Genomic DNA, 25,333 nt, shown 5'->3' on the forward strand with positions numbered 1-25,333 from the left:
AGAGTCCTTGGTAAGAAGTTTATCAATCTTGACAAATTACACGTGCATTTTATTACAATTATAAAATAATGCTTTGAAAGCCAATAAAATTATATGTAGATGAAAATGTCCGCCTGCCAAATTTGTTCTTTGTAGCAACCATTAACCTTTTTTTTTTTTGCAGGTTCCTCAAAAAAGAATTCTCTCAGGGGTGGTTTTTTTTTTTTATGTTATTGCAGATTATAAACAAAATAATATATTAATATATTCTATATCCACTGACAGTTGATTTTTCTAATAGTGAAGGGACCATTAACATTTATTAGCCTCTGGTTATCTCTTTTTAATAGCTATCACAATAAACAATAAGTCACTAAATAAAACCAATTAATCTTTTCTTTTTTTTCTAACACTGCTGTCAAAAGTTGGGGTGATTTATTTCCTATAGTCAGAAGTCAATCCATCCTTTTTATGTTAATAGTCAAAGTGGCAAAGATTTACACACCGAAGAGCAGAAATAACCACAGAGAAACTTATGCTGAATTTTTACATCACGGTAAAACCAATGATTTGTGTCTAGGGTTTCATCTAAGGACATAAGAATACACTGAAGACAATTAAATCTTCAAGCCCAAGAGCTGAACTTGGAAAACATTACCACCACTATAGAATCTCAAGCTTCACAACTTCTTTTGAGACAGCAGGCCACAAGACTTAAGACTGTGTTTATGTTTGTTTCTATTAAACCAAACCAGTTGCTGTCAAGTTGATTCTGACTCATGGTGATCCCATGTATATCAGAGTGCTCCATAGAGTGCTCCACTGTGCTCCACAATGTTTTCAATGGCTGTAACCCTTCAGAAACTTATTGCCAGGTCTTTCTTCTCAGGCATCTCTGGGTGGGTTAGAACCACCAACCTTTAGATTAGCAATTGAGAGCTTAACTATTTGCGTGATCCAAGGAGCCATGTTTCCATTGTTACTGTTGTTGTTAGGTGCCGTCAAGTTGGTTCTGAGTCATTTAACCCTATGTACAATAGAACAAAATACTACCCAGTCCTGTGCCATTCTCACAATTGTTGCTATGTATGAGCCCATTATTGTAGCCACTGTGTCACTCCATCTCGCTGAGGGTCTTCCTCTTTTTTGCTGACCCTCTACTTTACTAGGCATGATGTCCTTCTTCAGGGATTGATCCCTCCTGATAACATCTCCAAAGTACATGAGATGAAGTTTTGTCATCCTCCCTTCTAAGGAGCATTCTGGCTGTACTTCTTCCAAAACAGATGTGTTTGTTCTTCTGGCAAGCCATGCTATATCCAATATTCTTCACCAACACCATAATTCAAATGCATCAATTCTTTAATCTTCCTTATTCATTATTCAGCTTTCACATGCATATGAGGCCATTGAAAATACCAAGGCTTGGGTCAGGTGCACTTGAGTACTCAAGGGGACATTTTTGCTTTTTAACACTTTAAAGAGGGCTTTTGCAACTGATGTGTCCAATGCACTTCATCGTTTGATTTCTTCACTGTTGCTACCATGGGCATTGCTTATGGATCCAAGTTAAATGAAATCCTTGAAAACTTCAATCTTTTCTCCGTTTATCATGATGTTGCTTACTGGTCCAGTTTTGAGGATTTTTGTTTTCTTTATGTTGAGCTGCAATCCATACTGAAGGCTATAGTCTTTGATCTTCATCAGTAAATACTTCAAGCCCTCTTCACTGTCAGCAAGCAAGGTTGCATCATTTTCATATTGCAGGTTATTAATGAGTCCTCCTCCAATCCTGATGCCATGTTCTTCATATGGTCCAGCTTCTCAGATTATGTGCTCAGCATACAGACTGAATAAGTATGGTGAAAGGATACAACTCTGACACACTCCTTTCCTGATACCATACAGTATCCCCTTGTTCTGTTTGAACGACTGCCTCTTGGTTCATGTACAGGTTCTGCGTGAGCACAATTAAGTGTTCTGAAATTCCTACTCTTCTCAATGTTATCCATCATTTGTTAGGATCCACACAGTCGAATGCCTTTGCATAGTCAATAAAACACAGATAAACATCTCTCTGCTACTCTCTGCTTTCAGTTAGGATTCATTTGACATCAGCAATGATATCCTCATTCCATGTCCTGTTCTGAATCCACCTTGAATTTCTAGCAATTCTCTGTCAATGTACTGCTGTGACCACTTTTGAGTGATCTTCAGCAACATTTTACTTGTATTTGATATTAATTATATTGTTCGATAATTTCCACATTATGTCGGATCACATTTCTTTGGAATACTCATAAATATGGATCTCTTCCAGTCAGTTGGCCAGGTAGCTGTCTTCTGAATTTCTTGGCATAGACAAAATATCTCAACTGGTATCCCATCAACTCCTGGAATGTTGTATTTCGCTAATGCCTTCGTTGCAGCTTGGACCTCTTCCTTCAGTACAATCGGTTCTTGATCACATGCTACCTCCTGAAATGACTGGACATCAACTAATTCTTTTTGGTACAGTGATTCTGAGTGTTCCTTGCATCTTCTTTTGATGCTTCCTGCACTTCTATTCGCATAACCTAATTTACCACCTCTCAATTTACAACTGAATGTCCTCTGAGGCACAGAATTAGTTGCCATTATCCCACTTTTTATTCTGATGAGTAATTTCTCCATAAATTTTTCAAGGTCTGGCCAAAAATAAGACTTTAGTTTATTAAACTTTTGGCTACAAATTCAACTCCAAATTGAAAATACAGGCAGCAGATTTTGTCTACTTTTGATGTGTCAGACTAGAAGAAGCATATGGGGACTGAGATCCTTAAGTGCTGAGGCAACTTTACTCTTTCTAGGAGCTCATGTCATTACACAACTAAATGGGCATCTCCTTTCTAAAACACTTATTAACCTCAAGTCACTACACACATACAATTTTTCACTCTTCTCAAAGCACACAAAATGAGCGTTCCTCACAAAGGGACATCTTACACCCGGAAACAGTTTATGGCTCTTTTGCTACTTGAGGCCCCTAGCAGTGTTGTTCAATAGAATGATTTCTGAGTGATGGAAATATTCCATATCTGTCCTATCCAATGCAGAAGCCACTAGCCACATGTAGCTGTTGAGCACTTGACGGGTAGCTAATACAACTGAGAAACTGAAGTATTGTTTTACTTAATTTTGATTAACTTAAATTTAAGTCGCCTCATGTGTCTAGTTCCAACACAGAAATAATCAAGCTCCATGAAAAACCAGAAAGTGCTCCACACTCAATAAAGAAATAACTAAAAAACAGTCAAAGCCTGGTTGATTTAGTTATCGTATATCAAGGCTGTTAAAATTTTAAGCTGAAAGAAAGCAGTAAAACAATTTTGTACATCCCCTCACATTATCTGTAGCTGGCAGCTCCTCTGCCAAAGATTACTCTAGTAAATGTGCACTTCATTTGCTCTGAGTCTGTAATTGGTTTGCTGTACACATAGGAAAGGGATGAAACATTTAACAAAACTAAGAGTGGTTTGGTTTCAAAATATTAATCCTTCTTTGATTTTTATTTCATGGCATGAAAGCCCCCAGGACAAAAGCTGTTTAGTTGGGGCCACATTCTCTGTTCCTTATTCCGTGTCAGCAAGTCCAAGTGAAAATCTCCTGAGACTTCAAAGGGAGCACTACTTAGGTCACTGCTGGCCATGTGCAGTGTGAAAAGAACTTAGCTCTGTGTAAAAAAAAATTAAGGAGAAGGAGATTTCAGGGAAGTTACAAAAGTGCAGAGCCAAAGGGCCTGGAGAACGTCGAAGGCTAAAAGGAAGATAACCTTCACACTTGGAGGGAAAAAAACAAAAAAGCAGAACCCAAGAACAGGATACATTCCAAAGAAACTATTATGGGGATGGATTATCTCCAGGCTCCTCCCACCAAACAGCACCTTCTAGAGTCACTTGCCCCTCTGGTACCACCATCCAATTACAAACAATGACACTTGAAAAACAAATATGAACAGCTGATGGTGCCAGGGTTGCTGAAAGCAGACCTTCCCATGTGGCACAAACAATCAAAAAAGGAGAAAGGAAAAGAAAAAGGATGCAAATTAAACAAAGTAAAGATAAGCATTATAAAAACACTTTCTGCAGAAAATAAAAGAGAACATATTCATCAGAAAATAATTCACCATGATTGAGGGCTTTGCTTACCCCTTTTTGGAGCGCCACCCCCCCCTCCCCGCCTCAGTGGGACTGCTGGGAGTTTCTGCAGCAGAAAAACAGAAGAGAAAAGGGATTTCTAACTTCTGGTTCAAACACAAGTGAGTCGAGCTGCCCTGGCATAGACAATAAGCTTATGCAAAACCCAAAAGTTTATGAAGTCCCTCAATAAAATATTGGTTAATCTAGATTCCAATACCTTCTTCCCTTTGAATTTGCTCAGAAGAAGAAAAAGTCAGTAGCCTGGGGTAAAGGAAGAAGAGAATTTTTGTTTTTGTTCGTTTAATATTAACAAATCAAAACCATGAAATAACAATTCTATGGCTCCTGGACCCTCTTGGGTGTGTTTTTATCTTTAGTGCTGATTCCCACCTTGCTAGGTCAAATTTTTTTTTTCCTTTTTTAGTGTGCTTTAAGTGAAAGTTTACAGTTCAAGTCAGTTTCTCATACAAAAACGTATGCACACATTTTTATATGACTCTAGTTGCTCTCCCTGTAATGTGACAGCATACTCCTCCTCTCCATCCTGTATTTCCCATGTCCATTCAGCTATCTCCTGTCCCCCTCTGCCTTCTCATCTCTCCTCTGAACAGGAGCTGCCCACAAAGTCTCATGTGTCTATTTGAGCCAAGATGAGCTCTCCTCACCAGTATCATTTTATGTCTTATAGTCCAGTCTAATCTTTGTCTAACGAGTTGGCTTCTGGAATGGTTTTAGTTTTGGGCTAATAGAGAGTCTGGGGGCCATGTCTTCTCGGGTCCCTCCAGGCTCAGTCAGACCATTAAGTCTGGTCTTTTCACTAGAATTTGAGATCTGCATCCCACTTTTCTCCTGCTCTATTAGGGACTCTCTGTCGTGCTTCCTGTCAGGACAGTCATTGGTGGTAGCCAGGTACCATTTAGTTCTTCTGGTCTCAGGCTGATGTAGTCTCTGGTTTATGTAGCACTTTTGTCTCTTGGGCTCATATTTTCCTTGTGTCTTTGGCGTTCTTCATCCTCCTTTGCTCCAGGTGGATTGAGACCCATTGATGGCCGCTTACTAGCTTTCAAGACCCCAGACACCACTCACCAAAGTGGGATGCAGAACGTTTTCTTAATAAACTTTGTTATGCCAATTGACCTAGATGTCCTCTGAAAGCATGGTCCCCAGACCCCTGCCCCTACTACTCTGTCCCTCAAAGTGTTTGGTTGCATTCAGGAAACTTCTTAGCTTTTGGTTTAGCCCAGTTGTGCTGACATCCCCTGTATTGTGTGTTGTCCTTCCCTTCACCGAAGACAATTCTTGTCTACTATCTAGTTAGTAAATATCCCTCTCCCTCTCTCCCCACCCTTGTAACCATCAAGGAATGTTTTCTTCTCAAACAGAAATTTTTTTCCTGCATTTGATGTGAACACGACAGTGGTGAAAAATGCTGAGTCTGGCATCCCTGGGTGTCCACAGATCTGTTCCTTTAAATCAAGGCATAGACTTTGTGATGGACCCTCACGTGAAAAAACTCATGGATGTAGACACACAGTCTCTTTGATGAAGGTTCAAATGTCTGGGATTTCATGACCAAACATTCAATTCACTGAATAAAAAAAATCTTTTGGATCTAAGATTCTGGGGCCTGTTTCAAATTCAGGCCTGTTTGTAACTCTAAGCTGTTTATCTTCTGACTTTGTCTTCTGTGTCTCTCTTGCCCCTGGTTATAACAAGATTTTCCTATCAAAATAAAAGCGTTTGAGTTTTTCCAAATAGATGAGAGATGTTTTCTGACTGTTAGGTTCTATGTTTTTTTTTTTTTTACCATTTATGGCTGAATGGGCACAAACTGCCAAAGACTAAAAGCCAGCTGATTTACGGAGTCGATCATTAAAGAATATATACTTATATTCGGGGGTCGGAAGTCTCCACATGGATAATAACAGAAAAGCTTCCAAATTTAGCTACCATCGTGGTCAAACTGACTGTTCCATTGTGCTTCTATACATTTCCCAGATTTAGCAATTCACGCATGTGGCTAAGAATTATGAGATTACCTTTTCCTTTCAAACTTTCTGGTACAAAGGTAGGCATCCTAGGCTCTGGAATGAAAAAGGGCTATTCCAGTCTTATGTTCTAAAAGAAAATTACCTCTCTAGAACGAAGCTAGTGGGTCAAAGTGACTGGACATTTCTCTCTATTTCCTCATTATCCTCGGAAATCAGCTCAGACCTGATGGTACAATTCAAGCATCTCCACATCAACACTAAAAAGCTTTGTTCTTCATGACTGATTTTTTAAAGTCATAATTCTTAATTTTAATTTATTCATGAATGATGAGAACCACCTCTCAGGTCTTCACCAACAAGCACAGGGAAGGGAGAAGTATGGTCCCACTGCTGGAGTCATTCATTCCAACTCTGGTTATTTACCCAGATAGCAAGCACCCATTACTTCACCTTATCTGGGAAGTCCTGGCCACATGACACCTGGGCGTCTGAGTCAAATAAGCCCATCAGGATCTAGTACAGGAGGGGAGTCTCATACTACCTGGATTTTTGCCAGTAATTCCAAATTAGTTTAAAATCAGCATTTATTCAGCGATCTCTCATAGATGTTATTTTGTCCATGTACATTTTCTACACTATTATTTTACAAAGTAGACTTTATAGGGACTTAAACCATAATATAAATATGATTTTCTAAGTGTAACTACAGTCAGACAAAATAGTCTGCTTTCTACTTATTCTGCCAGGTTTTCATTGCTTTATGTGACATTCGGCATGAAGTCATGTCATACTCAAAGCTAAGCTTTGAGTTCCAGAATTCAGAAACTTTTAATCATGATTTTATCTTACCCTGCACGTTCATTTATTACATTGCATCTACAATGAATCTGTGCACATCAGAGATCCTTCCCTCTGCACTCACTCAATTTATAAAGCATGTTTATAGCAATAAGATTTTCATGCATCTTTTCTATTAAAAAAATCAAAATGTTTTATGAACTTAAAATAGATAAGCTACAAGAAGGGCAAAAATTTTAACAACCCTTCTGAATGAAGAAAATATTTTCAAAACTTTTGTATCACCTCCAGAGCTAACAGTACTATGATGTGCAGAAATCTGTTGATAGTTTCACCAGGAGCATTCCTTCTATTGAAAGTCAAAGTTTGTGAAGATACAGGCCTGACGTAAATGTTGCAACCTTATTGTCAGCAATGCTTGATTCTGAGCAGTGGCTATTAGAATGGCACAAGTAACTGCATATATACATATAAATGTGCATACGTACTCTAAAATTATTATTACTTTCGAAAATATACACACACACACCCCCCACCACATCTCCATTCTCCCCGCCCTTGCTTGGCTTTTTTGGGCATACTGCTGTATCCTGCTGAGTTGAAGCAGGAAACCCGAGTATATATTATTAAATAAGGATAGCTGAGTGGCTTGCTTAAGGTTAAGCAGTGGTGAAATTAAGAAACCATTCAGGAGTCCTGTTTCCCAGTCTCCTATTCTCATTATAAATATTATTTTCTGTTTTATAGTCAACATGCATTTTCAAGGCTATTCTTAGATATTTTGGTTTAATCAAAGTTTCATAGGACATGAAGGAGAGATAAAACACAAGCAATCCTTTCTTATTGAATTAATTTCATTTTTGTCTTTTGCACTGCCAGCTATCAAGGCTGTCGAATAAACTGGTTTTGATTCATAAATAATAGTTCCATTATATCTACTGTGCCACTCGTCAGAGTACCTGAAATTTTAATTCACTTGTTCAGCTAAATTTCATCCTCAGTTCATGGCCATAAAATTCTTTATTGACAAACTTTCAAACCAACTTTGACTCTGAGGTATCTAGTCAACATTTTTCTTCTGTGTGGATATTAGTTTATTGAATAAGTGGCATCTGTTTTCCTCCACATCACTAGCAGAGTAGGTATTTCCTTTTGACAGCTTAGCAGGATTTATGGGTTTGCATGCTCTGAAGAAAAACACTACTAAGCAAAAAATTCCAATTCATTACCTCTTTCTACTTAATTAAGTTCATACCCACGGCACACTGGAGGTGAACCCTGAAACGGCCATGACAGCAGCAGAGCAGCAAGCTATATTATCTTTGGAAGACAGAGAGGATTCTAATTATCCTGACCTCATTTTTCCGTCTATGATATTCATAAATGTTCCTCCCATTTTGCTCCCCTTTAGACTTAGAACTGTCTAGAAAGCAAGTACAGATTCCTTGTCTGCAGTCACCAGCCCATTCACGCAGCTCTAGTAACAGTGAAGTTGAGCAATGCCCCAGTGTTACTCTCGGACCTTCCATAACACACACACCTTTCATCACAGGGTCTTCCCAGGGGTGCATCTGGAGGAGGCAACTGGAAGCTGGCTGGAAGGCAAGCAGTGGGTCTCACTAAGCAAACACCCTGGGAGCAGTAGGGGTCAGACTTTACCTGTCGGGGTTCTGAGTACACACGTGCATCTGTAAGAGGATCCGCTGTGTGAAAGTCTTAAAGCACTGGCCACATTTCCAAAGATGCCAGTCACTGAACTCTGAGTGGAGCTGGCTTGTGGAAGTCGGGCTTGCAAGAACTCGCTGGTTTTTCACGTTGATTTGGTTAAATCCTGATTCGATGGGCCCAGACTTATCCAGGAGAGAGAAGTTCCTGCTGCACGGAGTCTGCGGGAAAACGACGGAGCGCTGCTGCGTGGCCGGGGACAGTTTGCTGCCCTTGTTGAAGGACTGCAGGGAGTCTTGTCTGCACATGGCTTCCATGACCGTTGAAGGGACATTTACTAGGAGAACAGCAATATTTTTAGAAGATCAGTTTTACTAGCCCTTAAAGTAAGAAAAATAACATGCATTTAAAAAAAAATTCCTTTAAGTCAACATTTTTAAAACTTGTTTTTCTGGACTCAGAATTAACGTAATAACACACAGCTTGATGATTATTATCACAAATTAATATGTCAATCAATGCCTATCTATTTGGCATTAGGATTGATCTGACATGATCTTTGCCTTCACGGAGTTCACCTAAGACCTGAGACATATAAGACTCCATAATGAGGCTCCACATTGCACCTTGGGTCTGATGGGCACTCAGATGGAGGCACAGTAATGGGGTAGTAAGCAGGGAGGGTTTCCCCAGAAGGTAGCCTTGAGCAGCACAGAAAAGGTGAGTTCAACTTGGCTACATGAAGGATTTAGGCCTTCCACCAGACCTTGCCAGCACACAACAGGTATTCAAGGAAAGCTGGCTGCAGAAATGAAGGGAACAATATGAAAGACAACTGGAGACAGGAATAGTCTGGCATGCTGAGGGAATAACAGGGAGACAGGCTGACCCAGCAGGGGAGAGGTTCTTGACACTGTGGGAATAAGAAGAGTATAGGGGTGGGCAGGCCTTAAAAAAAAAAAAAAGCTTTAAAAGTCCAAAAACATAAACTGATAAAAAGACTTTAGTCCTAGGAAACAGACATAGACTGTTCCTGAGCAAAGGACTAGCATGAAAGAAGAATCTGTGCAGAGCGGGCCAGAATGAGGTATGTCTTAGAAGCAGGGTGCACAGTGGATGAGGTAAGTGTGGGAACCTACAAGGTACGGTGCTTGCAACTCAGGCTTAGTTTTGAACCCTGACTCTGTCTTTTATTAGCTGAGTGATTAGTCAAGTTATTAATCTCTGTGTACCTCAGTTTTCTCACCTGTAAAATGGGGACAGTGGTAGTAATAATTACAAAAATAAAGCAGCATGGCCTAGTGGTTGAGATGTCTTAGATTTTACCCAGCTCCACTATTTATTAGTCTTGCTACTACAGGGAATTATGGAACATATCTATACTTGACACCGTCCTTGGTAAAATGTAAAATGATGGCTCTAAGGATTAAATGAGATAATGCATAGATAACATGTAGCAAAGAGCTTGGCCCATGGTTGACACAAAATAGATGTTGAGCTCCATGACCCCTGGTTTCCTTATCTTTAAATCCCTTTTCTGAGATTTAAATGAGGTGACAAAATGCTCATTATAGGGCCTACATGAGCAGTAGCCACCATTTCCATAATAGGACAGGAGACTGGAATGGAGGGAAATGGACCTAAACTGGGTTGATGGCAGTGGAGAAGGAACTAGAAGCATGAAACAATTTTGATAAGGAAAATCGAATATACTTGAAAACTGATTTTCTTCTTCTAAAGTTGTTATTGGATTAATAATACTATCAAGTGTTCACTGGTTATCCATAGGTCCAGGGATGATTAAAACCCAATACACTTAAAAATTACTGTTCTTTTAAAAAGTTAACCACTGTGTCAGGAAAATGTATTTATTGCTCATTTCAAGGGTCAGAGAATTTAAAAGTTACAGAGCGGTCAAGAGAAGGAAATTTGAGACCAAAAAATTTTTTAAAGGATGATTGGCAAAAAGACTGGTGACCTAAGAAACAAAATGAGGCTGTTCGTCAGTGGTTCACGGCCACACGGAGGGATGAACTGGGAGCTCTCCTCCTGCCCTGCTACAGACCACTGTGAAGATTCTTACGGAGTGTGAAGACACAAGTGTCCTCAACTGTGAAAAGGGAATGGTACAGGAACACGACTCCAGGGTGCACTGTGCTTGAGTGGACCGGTAGATGCCATGTGTGGGGGCACAGGAGGGTTAAGTTCCTGCCATTACTGGTATTAGCTGGGCAATCCTAGACAAGTTATTCAGTCTGTGTGCCTCAGTTTTCCCATCTGTAAAATGGGGACAGTGGTAGTCATAAAAATAAGTATGGCCTAGTGGCAACATGGCATACCACCACTACAGTATGCTCTTCTTCTCAGAAAGCATTGGGTACAAATAATCACATGTATTAAATGGATCCAATAAAAAGAAAGGCTGTGCCCACAGGGCACTGTCAGCCTGGCACATCCTGTCTTTGGAAGAAAAAACAAAGCATGCGAATCAGTCCTGGAAGGAGCCTAGAGATGTTTAATCAGCAGTTCTTAACCCTGACTGCACGATAGACTTACTGGGGAGAATTTTTTCTTAAAAATTAAAGAATTTCTCAATAAGGCCTGGGCATCTGCATTTTAAAAGTTCCCCAAGTCCTTCTAATGTGCAATCAGGGTTGAGAACCACTGATCTAATCCAGCCCTCTCTTCCTACAGATGAAAAAAGCTAAGGCCCAAAGAGGTCCAGGAACTTGTCCAGGGTCACACATTCAAGCAAGGACAGAGCCAGGCTAGACACTATAGCTTTCTGACTTCTAGGGCAGTGTTTTCTGACCATGCTCCTGTGAATCTACCCATCAGTTGTATTTCAAAAAGAACATGGACATTTTACAGCTAGTAGAGTTTGTATATATATAGTCTACTCTGTCCTATAGGGTCGATATGAATCGGAATTGACTCAGTGGCAACAGGTTTTATGTATGCATATGTGTGTGTGTGCTTGTGTGTATGTATATATATGTAAGAGCCCTGGTGGTAAAGCAGTTAAGAGCTCAGGCTGCTAACCAAAAAAGGTCAGCAGTTTGAATCTACCAGCCACTCCTTGGAAGCCCTATGGGGCAGGTCTACACTGTCCTATAGGGTGGCTATAAGTCAGAATCGACTTGATGGCACACAACAACAACATATATATATATGTATATGCATATACGCTTAGGTATAGTTGTTGTTAGGTGCTGTCAAGTAGGTTCCAACTCAGCAACCCTATAGGACAGAGTAGAACTGCCCCATAGGATTTCCAAAGCTGTAAATCTGTATGGAAGCAGACTGCCACATTTTTCTCTCACGGAGCAGCTGGTAGGTTCAAATCGCTGACCTTCTGGTTAGCAGTGCTTTAACCACTATGCCGTCAGGGCTTATATCTATATACACACACACATACATATAAATAACATACACAAACATGTATACATGTTACATTTACATACAAGTTATACATATGTATATGTACATGGAGTCCCTGAGTGGTGTGAACAGTTAACTCATTCAGTTGCTAACTGAAAGGCTGGAGGTTCAAGTCCGCCCAGAGATGAAACGGAAAAGAAGGCCTGGCAATCTACTTCTGAAAAATCAGCCACTGAAAACCCTGTGTGGATTCTGCTCTGTTCTACTCTGACACACATATGGTCTCCATGAATCGGAGTTGACTCAATAGCAACTGGATGTACATATACATATATACACGTTCACATATATGTTTTATATGTTTATATTTTATTTATAAATATGTACAATTTTGACTTCTGGGGCATACGTGTATAATCAATATGGAATTTGTGAACATTTACTATTATTTTTTTTAATTGAACTTTGGATGAAGGACTACAGAACAACCTAGTTTCTCATCAAACAGTGTGAACATTTTTTAGACTTTCAAAAAATATTTTATTTCACACCAATTTTAGTTTTTTAAATAGGTAATGAAAGATAAGGAGGAAGGCTTTACCATATTTTGGCACTTTTTAAATAAAAAAATAAAAACAGCAGCATTGGCAGAGCTCAGGGTAGAACTCTGTTTAGCCCTTTGTAACTAATTCGAAGAGGCAAAGCACAGGAAAACCTACAAACTTTCAGGTGACACTAAGCTCTTGTGGTTGGGAAATGCTGGACAAACAGGAAGGAATGCACTGGAGAATGAAGATGTCATCCACATGCATGAGAAAGAGCAAAACTGGCCAGAGCTTCACCGCTGAGAAGAGGATTAAAATGCACTTGAGAGGAAAATAACTATACTAAGTATAGGTTCTAGATTCTACTTTCTCCCTTATGCTCCTGGAAAGTAATCTAGTAAATGAATTTTTTAAAATTGCTAAGGTCACATTACCTTGATATCAAACAAAAGAATTTGGGCCAACGATTTTTTTGTAAGTTTAATGATCACTGTCAAAATGATAATAAAGAAAAAAAATACAAATATGCATAATAATTCAGGATACATGGGATCTGGGTTAATGATAATGACAACAATAATATTTAGGCAATGAGAATGGGGATGGTTAGAATAAAATTAGTTTTATTACTTTCCTCTCTGAGACACCACACAACAAATACATCTTCCAGCTATGGGCAGCAACATCTGCACTCTAGATTCTACTTTTGCCATGATCCTTTATTATACTTGTGAATAAATTCAATCCTACCAAATCCTATCATTTAGGGAGAAGAAAAAATGAGAATAGGATTAGATTTTTCTTACAAAAGTAACCATTTTGATCTTCAAATGACCCTGCAGAACTTCTACAGGGTTCTAGAGGTCTAAAAGGTAAAACTTTTCAAAGCAGGACTTAAAAGAAACGAAAGATTATTCTTCTTAAGTATCAGCCTCATTGGCCATGACAATCAAAACTATTAACAAAGGGGGTCAGAAGCTGGCCAAATGGACACGAAAATATAGAGTGGAAAGGAGGAGTGTGCTGTCTCATTAGGAGGAGAGCAACTGGGAGTATACAGCAAGGTGTGTATAAATTTTTGTATGAGAGACTGACTTGATTTGTAAACTTTCACTTAAACCACACACACACACACACACAAAATACTAACAAAACTCAGGAAATGACCAGAGTGGGGATAAGGAATGAAACAGAAAACACTATATTGTCCCAACTCAAGAGAGACAATACAGACAGCTTCAAAAGGCCCAGAGATGGCTAACTAAAAATGTTTAAAAAGACCAAGTGTTTTCTACGTGAAGAGACATTTTGAACTAGTAAAATCTCTTTGTGTAAAGACAAAGATTAAAGGGAAGGGATAAATTCTCAAAGCCTTGAGCTCATCAAATCCTGGACAATTAAAACATTGACAGAGGCAAACTCAGCATCAACAAAACTAAATGCTATTTTAACTCCTCTGGCCATTCATTCAGTTCTCAAATACTTACTGAGCATCTATTACATGCCTGACCCTGTTCTAGGTGCTGTGGGTACAAGGTTAACAAGAAAGACAGTCCCTGCCCTCATGCCACTTAAACTCTAGTAGTGGGAGAGACGGATATTGAACATATGTTTTTACAGAAAAGATTGACTCAGTTTCATTAAAATATAAAATTCCACTAATTTTAGATGAAGTTTAATTTTAGATAAAGTCACACCATTGTAACTGTGTCACCAGTCACTGTAAGACATCTGCCAATTTCAGAAAAATTAAAACGTGAAAAATATTCTCCTTGCGTATCTCACGTGGCACTACAACGTCTTGGGTATTGTAGTTGCATGTTTGACTTCTAGATCCAATTCCTTGAGCACAAGGACCGAGTTTTTGTATCCCACCACAATGCTTCCCATAGGGTCTTGCATACTGATGTTCAGTACCCTTGTAGGACTGAGCTATGCTATAATCTCCTCAAACAACACATGTATAAAGCTTAAAGTATGGCCTTCTTTACCCTGGGACTGGTTTCTCATGGTTGGTGGGATGGTAGGGGTGAGGGGCGCTTTACAGAGGTGCCCCTTTTTATTTTGTGCCTTTAAAATCAAATGGAAAAGGCAGGCCTCATCGAGGCTGGGTTTACTCCGGTGCAGCAACTCCTGTGAAGCCATCAAGTTTCACATTCTGCTACCTCAGCTTCATATGCTGAGACAGAAAAAGCAGCAGGAAGACTTGTTTAACATTTATTCCCAGGTTTTTTTTTAATTTCCTCTGAAATGAATATGAATACACCATGGTCTTTACACTCTGCAGGAGCTAATCCCCCACTGGAAGCTTTGGGGAATCTCATTCCTTCTTGCGGATGCAATCTGTCGACACAGGCGCTCCTTCAGGTTCTTTTGAAAGGCCCACAGTGGACGGAGTGGCTCTCTTTGGAGCTCTATTACATTTATAACTATGATTTTTTTTAAAGAAAATAACATAGGAATTGCTTCCAGAACCCAAACGCCTGTGAAACGCTGTCTTCTCTTTGAGTCAAGGCGGCTTTCAATGGCTTGTCCAGGGAGCGAGTGGGCAGACGGCCTCACAGCCGCTGACGGAGGGGGGCAGCGGCTGAAGCCTGAACCCGCTGCCTGCACACACGCTCAATAGGAAATGTGTACTTTCAATGTTGAAAGAACCACGGGAAGAAACTTATATTTTTATAAATGAAAGTGCTTAATAAGTATTTTTCACCAAGCACAATCATATTCTCCTTGAAAATCTTGGTCTGTGTATCAATTTCATTAACAAAGAAAAATTTGGCTGAAATATTTAATTCCTTCCAATAATGGCAGTAAAAATTCTGAATAATTAGTGATGACTGCACAACATGATGAATGTAATTAACGTCACTCAATGTACATATAAAAGTGACTGAAATGGTTTGTTACATGTATTTCGTGACAATAAAAAAAAATTTTAATTCTCAATATTTATCCAGTGAGCTTTGTTTACTGTGTGCATAGCACTATAAGGAAGCTCTGTGGAGGCATTTTATCAAATAAGTCTTTGATCTCCAGAAGCTTTTTTTTTTAAGGTAACTGAAGCCGCCCTGCTGGCGCAGTGGTTAAGCACTCAGCTGCTAACCAAGAGGCTGGTGGTTTGAACCCACCAGCTGCTCCATGGGAGAAAAAGGTGGCAGTCTGCTCCCATAAAGATTAACTGTTGCCATGGAGTCAATTCCAAACCGGAGCATATAGGACAGAGTAGATCTGCCCTATAAGGTTTCCAAGGAGCGGTTGGTGGATTCACACTGCTGACCTTTTGTTTAGCAGCTAAATCATTTAACCACTGCACCATCAGGGTTCCTGCCTTGGAAACCCTACGGGGCAGTTCTACTCAGTCCTATAAGGTCCCTATGAGTCAGAATTGAATTTTTATTTCATGGCAAGCTCAGTGGAATAAAAATTTTCTTAGAAGTGCGAATCTGGTTGAAATGATTTAAATCGTTCAGGGCTGTGGAAGGCTATCTGTTAAATTATCTGCCCAGGCCCTTTCACACATTTGTGCTTTTAAATCACACAAGAGTATTTTCTCAGCACAGAATAAGGAACCCTCATTAGAAAGCATCTCCAGGTCTCTTGGTGAATCATATGGAATGAGAATCCGTCTTAGAGTTAGAGTCACCATCATATATCTCCCCCACACTATCTGATGAAGCTTTCTGCTGCTTTCTTGGGTGGCCAGTCACATGGCAGATGCATGGACTTTGGGACAGGAACGGAAATAAAATTCCAGTAATACCTTAGGGGAAGGACAGATTGTCACTGTTGAGCATTTTAGTCAATGACTTAATTCCCTTTCAGCTTCCCTCAACCCTTACTTAGAGCTCTGTACTGAACGCAAAAGAGTTGCTTACTTTTCCTATTGAATGCACAATACTTCAAAAGCCTCTTGTGGCTTTGTGAATTTTCTTCCAAGGATTTCAGGTGCTAAATGATATGATATATACTCTGGTAGAGCTTATTCAATATTCCAATCAGAAACCTCAAGAATAGGTTGGACTATAAGGGAAAAGAAGGACTGAAAAGAAAACCATATGTTGTTTCAAGAAACTGCGTTTTTAAATGGCACCATGACACCGAACCTGAAGACCAAATGGTGCACTCTTTAACCAATTGTCAGGTGGCTGTGAACAGCACATAGGCCCCCAAATCTTGCACTCCACCCTTCAACCCCTCCTGCCCATGTATTAGCATGAGGTGGAACTGTGCTGTAGATGTGTGACTTCTCCTCCGAGGATCCATGTCCAGGGTAAGAAATACACTCCCTAAGTGACCATTCCTCAGTTTCCATTTCAGACTCATAATTCAGTAAATGGTCATTCCAACCTTCCAGTTCCTCAGACCAAAACCTTGGAGTTATCCTTGACTCCTCTCTTTCCCTCTCACTCAACATTCAACATGTCAGCAAATGCAGTTGACTTTACTTTCAAAAATATATCCAGAATCCAACAACTTCTCACCACGTCTACCACTTCCACACTGATCCAAACCACTATCACCTCTCCCCTGGATTCCTGCAAGAGGCTCTAACTGGATTCCCTGTTCCACCTTCACCCCTTACTCGCTAGTCTCCACTCAGGAGCCGGAGAAATCCTCTTAAAACTTCAGTCAGATTATGTCACTTTTCTCTTCAAAACCCTGCAACAGCCCACCTCCCCGCTGTTACACAGAGTAAAAGCCAGGGTCCTTACAGTGGCTCCTAGGGCCTGAAGAGATCCTATGCCCCCTCATCTCTGAGTTAACTCCTCTCACCTCACTCACTTTCCTCACCCACACCAGCCTTGGTGATGTTCTTGCAACACACCAGGAACATTCTCATCTTGAGGCCTTTACACTTTTAGTCCGGCTGCATGGGACACACTTCTCCCAAATAACCACATGGCTTGCTACGTCACCTCCTTCAAGACTCTGCACAAATGTTACCCTCTAATGTCACCTACCCCGATCACTCTCTAAAACTGCAACTCCCAACTCCTGGCACTTCTTAGCCACCTTCTGTGTTTTATTATCTCTACCATACTCATCACCATCTGACAAGCTACTTATTTGTTTAATCTGTCTCCTTCCACCAGAATTTAATGAGGGCAGGGATTTTTGTCTGTTTTATCCACTATTGTATTTGCAGCACCTAGCAAAGACATTGCCACATAGTAGATGCTCAAAAATATTTGAGCAATGAATGAATATTTGGGCTATGTGCTATTTACATTAGAACTTTAGGTGCCATATATTTACTCCAGACATACCACAACAACTTCAACATACACACCACAACAACTTCTTCAGAGTCTATAGCAAGTTATATTAAAGGAGAAAACAGAGGATCTTATAGCACTTCTGAAATCCTTCTGGATCAGATTCCACACTTTAGCAGATGAGGTCATGCTAAGGTTCCAATGTACAGAAAGGCCCGTGTCAGCAAATCAGTGGGGCTGATATGGATGCTTTTCTACGCGTGAATCTAGATTTACTTTCAGGGGTATGTGGTGGGTGGGGTGGGGCATGGAGTCATTCTGGGCAAGACAGAGCATCCTGGTTTCCATCTCCATATCTGCCTCTAGCACTGACCGCACGCGTTATGTCCAACACTGAGATTTTCTCCTAGGAAAACAGACATTCCTTCAAACAGGGGTATCACTGCAGGACAGAAACTTTCCAATGGAAACTTGGGAAGTAAAAGCAACGTACTATATGTCCAAAGATTCATTTTTTTAATTTGAGATTGGTTTGGGGTTAGGGTAAGATAAAAAAGGAAAGTTGATAGTATTAGGCATTTTGAGGATTTTTTTTTTTTTTAAAGAGATAAGATGGAAAGAAATATCTGATCATCAGCATTTTGATGGGTAATAATATGAGAATTTTTTATTGGAGTTATGTGTGTTTGTGAGAACGTAAGTGGAGAAGCAAAATAACACTTTTTTTCAGAATGAAGCTCTTGCTCTTTCTGTTCCCTCTTCTATAACATAACACCAAATTATCAGCCCATGGGTTAGTCCGTTTGGTGACAAAATAGCACCATTGAAACCAGTGTTTCTCACTGAAGCACATGAAAATTATCTAATTCTGTTCCAAATACTGCAAGTCATTTTATAATATTTCATAAAGAATTGAAAACAAAAAATATAAAGTGGAAGTTGCTGCAAGTTTGCCTTTGCCTCAACATTATTTTTTGAAGGTAATGGTTGCCATAGGAGAAAACTACGTGGTTCTTTCTAGACAGAGAGGTTTAGAAAAACACAAAATCCTCAGTCATATGTCTATGATTTTTACTACCATTTTTCACTGCAGTAACTACTTAGGACGTAGTACACCAATCGACTGGAGGAAGTGTTAACCTTGATGGTATCGTTTTCTCATTGTTTCCTTTTTGGTTTGTTTGCTCATTGTTTCATTTTTGCTTACAGTGTGCCTCCAAGAAGTCTGTACATCCCTTCAGAGCACAAGTTATATCTTATGCTGCTCTCGTAACCCCCTCAGGTGTTGAGCATAGAACCAGACATAGTGTGTAGGTTCTCAGTAATATCAGCGGAAGTAGCTTTGCTGGTAGAGATTGTTTAAAACTATGGCAAAAGGAAAAATGCTACTGTTATTGTGAGTGCGCCAAGAAATTGTGAACAGATGAAAAAGGATTGGTCTGTACAGATTAAGACGCTCTGTTAAAGAGGCAGAAGACATACAGGAAAAAGAAAAGGATGGAACAGACTTGTGCACGTTTGCGTTATGTACCGTAGTGAACCACGTTTCCAGAGTCTCAAGAAAACACTCTTAACAAGGTAGCTATGAAACAGGTATTTCGAGATGTGAATTCAGAGCTAAAATAAATTCTTACAGTTTTCATCCTGGGCAATGCATTGTAAAGGGATCCCAAAGAAAGACGTATAGCTGTCATTGTACCACACCAGAAGCTCGGTACCCCTGGGAATATCTATACAGGCTCGGTAGAATATATTCGACCTATTCAAAACAAAAGAAAACCCGGCTTAGTAATAGATAGGACTCATGCGCCCCCATCCACATTTTTATTGCCCCGGAAAAATTCTGCCCAGCTCCACCTAAACGGTTTCTGTTTATAATAAATCTGCACCCACCTTATTGTCTCCAACAACCAATTAGAGCCTGTAACCCAGTATGATAAACAGCTCAGGGTTTATTTCCACAGTATCCCTCCATAGAACTTCTTAACTCAAGAGAGAGTTATTTGGCCCAAGAGAAAGCAGATGCCAAGAGTTCATTAAAAAAAAAAAAAAAAATCCATCTCACTCTAATGAGAAAATTCTCTCTTGGCAAATGACAGACCCTGGTAGCCCAATGCCATATATAAATAATATATTATTTCTTATTTGAAGGAAAGGCATTAATGCATTCTTGCAAGTTGGCATTGGGGTTTTCCAAATTTGTAATAAAATAAAGCACCTCTGTGATATAAAGCCTGAGAGGAATAAAAATCCTCTCCAATGCCTTTCTTCTAAAGTTTGATACAAGAGAAGAGAAAACCCTCTTATGTGAAATGGATGGAAATTCAATAAACACAAGAGGAGCACTTTACTCTGGCTGAAAGATTACACTCTGAAATGATACAGCGGAGGTAACAAGAAATAAACATTTTATAACAGCTTCCGTACTGTAAAGAAAAATCTACAGACCAAAAAAAAAAAAAAAAAAATGAGGAGCCTGTGACTGGTTTTTTCAATGAGGAATTGCTACAAGTATTAGCCTCAAGTTCAAGATAAAAGTGTTTAGGGTTGGTGGGCCTTAAATTTAGCCTTTCTGTAAGGAATTGGCTGTAGCAGGGCAATTTGTTTCTTGTATAACACTGCAGACATAAGGCGAATCCTTTGCCACATTTTTCATGGCAGTGAGATATGCACTTGTCAACATATTTTGTCACCATAAAGTGGCTCTTGGCAATAGGATCATAAAGATCGATAAAAAAAAAAAAAAAAAAGAGCAGATTCTCAATATTTTACTTGCAGCTGCAAAATTTCATTTATCTTGTTATTTTCCTTACTTGCTGCCATTCTGTCTCACGAGGGCACTGCTAGCTAAGCAGAATGTTTTTCCCAACATTCTATGAATATCTGACAAAAACTCCAGCCAGTTGTCCAGCCCTCGCTTACCCTTCCTCCCTCCACATTTCCAAGAGCTGTGCATTTTATTAATTCTTTCCACTGCTACATAAAAAAATCAAAATTGGAGCCGGGCTATAAATCACTGGCATCTCCTAACTTGAGAAAAATTGAGTCTACTTTGTACTTCACCCTTGTAACATTTCATCTCTCGGCTTGGCTTCCCTTAATATAAACACAGCGCCCAGCAAATGAATGTGCTAAAACCAAATTACACACTTTGCCGCTGAAAGAGCGGAACTGTTTTTGAGCAATGGGTGGTCTTCTGAGGCACAGAGTAGGCCGAAAGGGGGAAAAAAAATGTGTAAGCGTACACCGTTTCTTACAAGCAGGCAGAGCTTCCAAAACTCGCAGAAATCTCTGCATGTTGAAGCACATCAAAGGGATTTTTCCCTTTTCAGATAATATTTCCTTTGCTGACATGTATTTAGTATTGTGGTTGGATGACTCATAAAGATAGCTTCATGGCGTCCCAACGCAGTTGAAGCAGAACACATGCCAACAAACATTATTGTCAGCCTCAAAATAAAAACAAAACGTTCAGCTAAGGGTCAATCAATCAAGGGTGCTTTGAAGAAAATTCCATTTAGATATTACAAATCATAACAGAATGAATTTAAACCAGCTGACTTTTTGTGAAGAGGACATTCATGTACAATAAAAATTAGGCTGGCTCTTCAGGGTCCAACTTTTCTATTTTCTTACTCTTGGACGTGGTCACTGGTGATGGATGCCAGTTTTCTAAATTGTGTTTTTGTAGTTCACTTTATAAAGGTTTGAAGTAATCGAAAACAGATCAGCAGAAAAGAACTCGAAGTTTAAGCGCTATCATGAAAGAGAAGTTGTAAAAGCCACTTAATATTGACAGATATGTAATGGCTGACTCATGCCTACCTTTCTCTTAGGGTTTTCTTGTTTTCCCGAATCCAGAATTTGCCTGGAGTGTTCCCTGAGCACTCATTACAAAAGAAGAACCAGCCAAACTATCTCTCCTTGAATGGACAAGCACAATCTTTACTTATTTTCTAGCTCAGAGCTTTATAAAAACTTCAAGACCGAAATGCAGCTGCAGCAAAGGTGAATAAGGCCCGAACCCAGCAGCATAACTAAATACCGTCTTATACTATTACATTTAAACCATTATTTTAATGAAATGAAAGTGCAGAGGAAACCAAGGCTGTGAGTCACAAGCTGCTCAGATATGTTACTTTTGAATCGGAGCCCTTGGATAGCAAGCCAGATTTGTACAGCTTTTAACCTATAAGGGGGAGAACTTTTTTTTTTTTAAGCTTCAGTTTTAAAAACCAAAAAAAGGAAAGGAAAATAAATAGCCATAGGCGAGATTCCAAGTGGCCGAGCACAGGGCCTTCTGCTTTGATGTGTCTGTGGTCCCTAATAAAGCTAAACAGTTGCTTCTTATTCTAAAGGGAACACGGCTGTTTATAACTGAGGTCATATATTTATACGGCACATGTTTTCGAGGGATTTTGAAAAAAAGAAGGCTCAGTGGTAGGGCTTTTTTTTTTCCCCCCTATTTGATTTGTTTGTGCCCTCTCATCTCCACTCTACCCTTCTCTGGCTGTAAGTGAAAATGTTTGACCAACAGGTGCATCGAGCAGATGTGGCTTAGCACATTAGAGCTCATCTTGCTTCTCAGCTCCCGAGAGGCCTCTGTACCTGACTCTGACAAACAGGGGTAGCTCCACCATGTCTTTGTTACCCTTTGTCCAACCACCTCAGGAAACTGGGAGCTTCTTTGTGGTCTGGAACCACCTCATCACCTGAAACATATCCTGAATTGTTAAAGGGCCAAAACTAAATGCTCTGGCACCTTCTGGGAGAGCAGGAGAGGTGGGCCATCTTGGGCAGGTTAAGAGCTCTTGTTTCCCATGCCTCTATGCAAATGAAGCTGTTCCCACTGGGAGACAACCTGAAGGTGCCTGAATGCAAGGGACCGCAGGCTGAATCTCTGAACTTCTCCTTGATCTGTGTGTACACATCTGCTGAAGGGAAACACTCCAAATTAGTGGGTGTGCCAGGCTCATTCAGACCACAGTGGCACCATGATATTGTAGTAACTTTACCATGTGCGCTGAGTGAAAGAGGCCTTCTGCTAGCACCCTTATTTATTCCTGAATTCTCGAGAAGTTACAGTCGCAAGGAGGTTTCAGAAATCTAGCAAAAAAAAAAAAAAAAGGTTTTTTTTTTTGCCAGTCCTTTTAGAGTTCTGCAGGATTTTTTTCAAAACTAGCAGCAAGCCTGAATTCGTATATGCAAGCCAAAGGGCTCCAGCTGTGTAAGTGTAAATCAAGATATACTTTACCTGTACTGAACTACTGTTAGATTCTGTTCTCCGCAGTGCCTTGCACATCGGATATACCTCATCCAGCTCGACTTACTAGGTTCCCCACCATCAATAAAGTGCTGTAGTGTCCCATCTTGGTCATATATCTAGAGAAGAGGTCAGAAGGTCAAGTAGTTAGAACGAATCATCAGCAATCATTCTCCCTGCTTCCCTTGGTGTCTTTACGTGTCGGCTGCAGAAATTTATTGCCCTTAACGTTTGCCAGTGCTTATCGATGCTTGTGGAAACTCAACTGGAATAACAAGAAAATATTTTTTGGTGATGCAAGTTGATCGTGTTTTTCTTATCGAGCCAATCTTTCCTGCACTAAACACATTCGTGGTATCTCAAGGATGTGACCATGTTTCCCAAAGAATATTTAACCTATTTTGACAGGCTAGTCTTAAGTAATGAGCTGCTGGATAAACAAAGCAAGCTGAAAGGAGAGGCCCCATTGACATTGTTGGAACTTCCACATAAGAGTCCCCCAGGCTCAAACACATGGCTGTTTGACAGCATTCTGGAGGCAGTCAACGTCTGTTCAACAAGCCAGGTGACACTATGAAGCTGTAAAGAACTGGTGATACAAACTCTGATTAGGATAAAATAAATGGGCTCTCACCTCACAGAAGATGTAGGGCTTCAGCTGTCAGGACCTGAAACTATTAGGAGAGGAGTCATCAAAAAAGAGAGACCCTCGAAAAGGGGAGGAAAAAAAGTAGCTGTTTCTTATGGATTCTAAATTTCTTAACTGAAGTTGTTCTAATAATTATAGTCTTAGATGGACTCAAGCAGATTTTCTTTCGAGATAGCATTCAAGAACATGAAATCAGTTTCCAATCTGGCAAAACAACTAGCTAGCCAAACAAACGTGGAATCAGTGCTAGCAGCAAAGGAAACAGCTTCCCCTTCTGGAAGCCAGTTCAGATCCAGGACACTTCTGGGGATGTGGTAGCTAGAGGAGCAGGAGATGTGGGGTACACATCTGCAGCAATTCTAGAAGTCATCCTGAGTCTTGGGGGCATCCAGGATGTAAGGGGCAGTTAAAAGTGTCTCTTAGGAGGACAATTCTCAGAAGGACCATGGTGCAACTGGATCTTTTCAATTAAAATCAGCAATGGGGCACTGCCTCTAAAGCATCCTGAAAAATAATATGTCTCTCACTCATGAAAGTCTTACAAAGGTCCTTACTGGTTACATTTAGGACTTAAAATTTATATATATATATATATATATATATATATATATATATATATATATATATATATATATATAAAGACAAACCCTTTGCTGTCGAGTCGATTCCAACTCATAGCAACCCTATAGGATAGAGTAGAACTGCCACAGTAGTTTCCAAGGAACGCCTGTGGATTTGAACCGCCGACATTTTGGTTAGCTGCCGTAGCTCTTAACCACCAGGGTTTCTGAAATTAATATAGTCATTCATATTAATTTAGTTCAGTATTTCTATTCTGAGGGCCAAAAGGCTTGGTGATGACAGTTTCTTTTTACTATCACCAGTCATTTTGAAACAGCTGAAGAGTTTTTTTTTTCCCCTTTGAACTCATTCTTTTCCACCCCCAGCCTTTCCACCAACCCCCACAAATAAGACAAACATTAATCTAATAAGGACAATTGTTTGAGAAGTTAGGACAGGGTAAACAAGCCCCAGTGATCACAGAAGATAATCAATTTAGCCTGAGAAGAATGAAAAGATTCCTAGATTACTTTTTTATTCCTAGATTATATTACATCAAAGGCTAATGACCTCTTTAAATTCTTAGTTTTTGGAAGATGGCAGAGAATGGAAACATTTAATGTGGTAGATACATCTGCTCCATGAGCAATCTAATGAGAGATGTCATATTTATGTTAGATTATGCTATGATTTTTTTTTTTTTAGGAAGCTGGTTAAGATTCAAAGTCACAACCCTGAGTCTGCTGCTGACAGCACATGTGACACTGAACAAAGCCATTAGGTTCCCTTTAACACCACTGTTTATCTATAATGGAGCCAAAAATGTCAATGACCCAGACCCTTGTCATGTCCCTCCCCTGTGTACAAACCTTCCATGAAGACTGCTGGTGAAAACAGTTACGAAACATTTTGAGAAGTACACACAACAATCCTCCTCTGTGCTTCTTGCTGACATTCCCAACGGCAAGTAAAAACTCTCTAGTACTCACACATTTTTTTAGTACTCATATGTAGTGGGTGCCACCTTATGTGTTAGCTTGTCTGAGCACCAGCCAGTAGCCTGTCAGTCTTTAAAATCAGTATAAAAAGCATTTCCTCCTACACTTT

At 39.8% G+C, this 25,333-nt stretch overlaps 1 protein-coding gene across 1 annotated transcript in view; it reads right to left on the reverse strand.

Annotated features, from left to right (window-relative positions):
• Window positions 1-25,333, reverse strand: part of PRDM6 (PR/SET domain 6) — a 114,229-nt gene that overhangs the window by 11,038 nt on the left and 77,858 nt on the right. The window contains exons 3-5 of the mRNA XM_023548747.2: window positions 23,008-23,135; window positions 19,388-19,512; window positions 8,606-8,948 (exon numbers count right to left, since the gene is read on the reverse strand). Of these exons, the coding sequence (XP_023404515.2) occupies window positions 8,606-8,948; window positions 19,388-19,512; window positions 23,008-23,135 (596 nt within the window). The remainder of the gene's footprint in view (window positions 1-8,605; window positions 8,949-19,387; window positions 19,513-23,007; window positions 23,136-25,333) is intronic.

This window comes from Loxodonta africana, chromosome 2 (assembly GCF_030014295.1).
Source record: "Loxodonta africana isolate mLoxAfr1 chromosome 2, mLoxAfr1.hap2, whole genome shotgun sequence".
Lineage (NCBI taxonomy): Eukaryota > Metazoa > Chordata > Mammalia > Proboscidea > Elephantidae > Loxodonta > Loxodonta africana.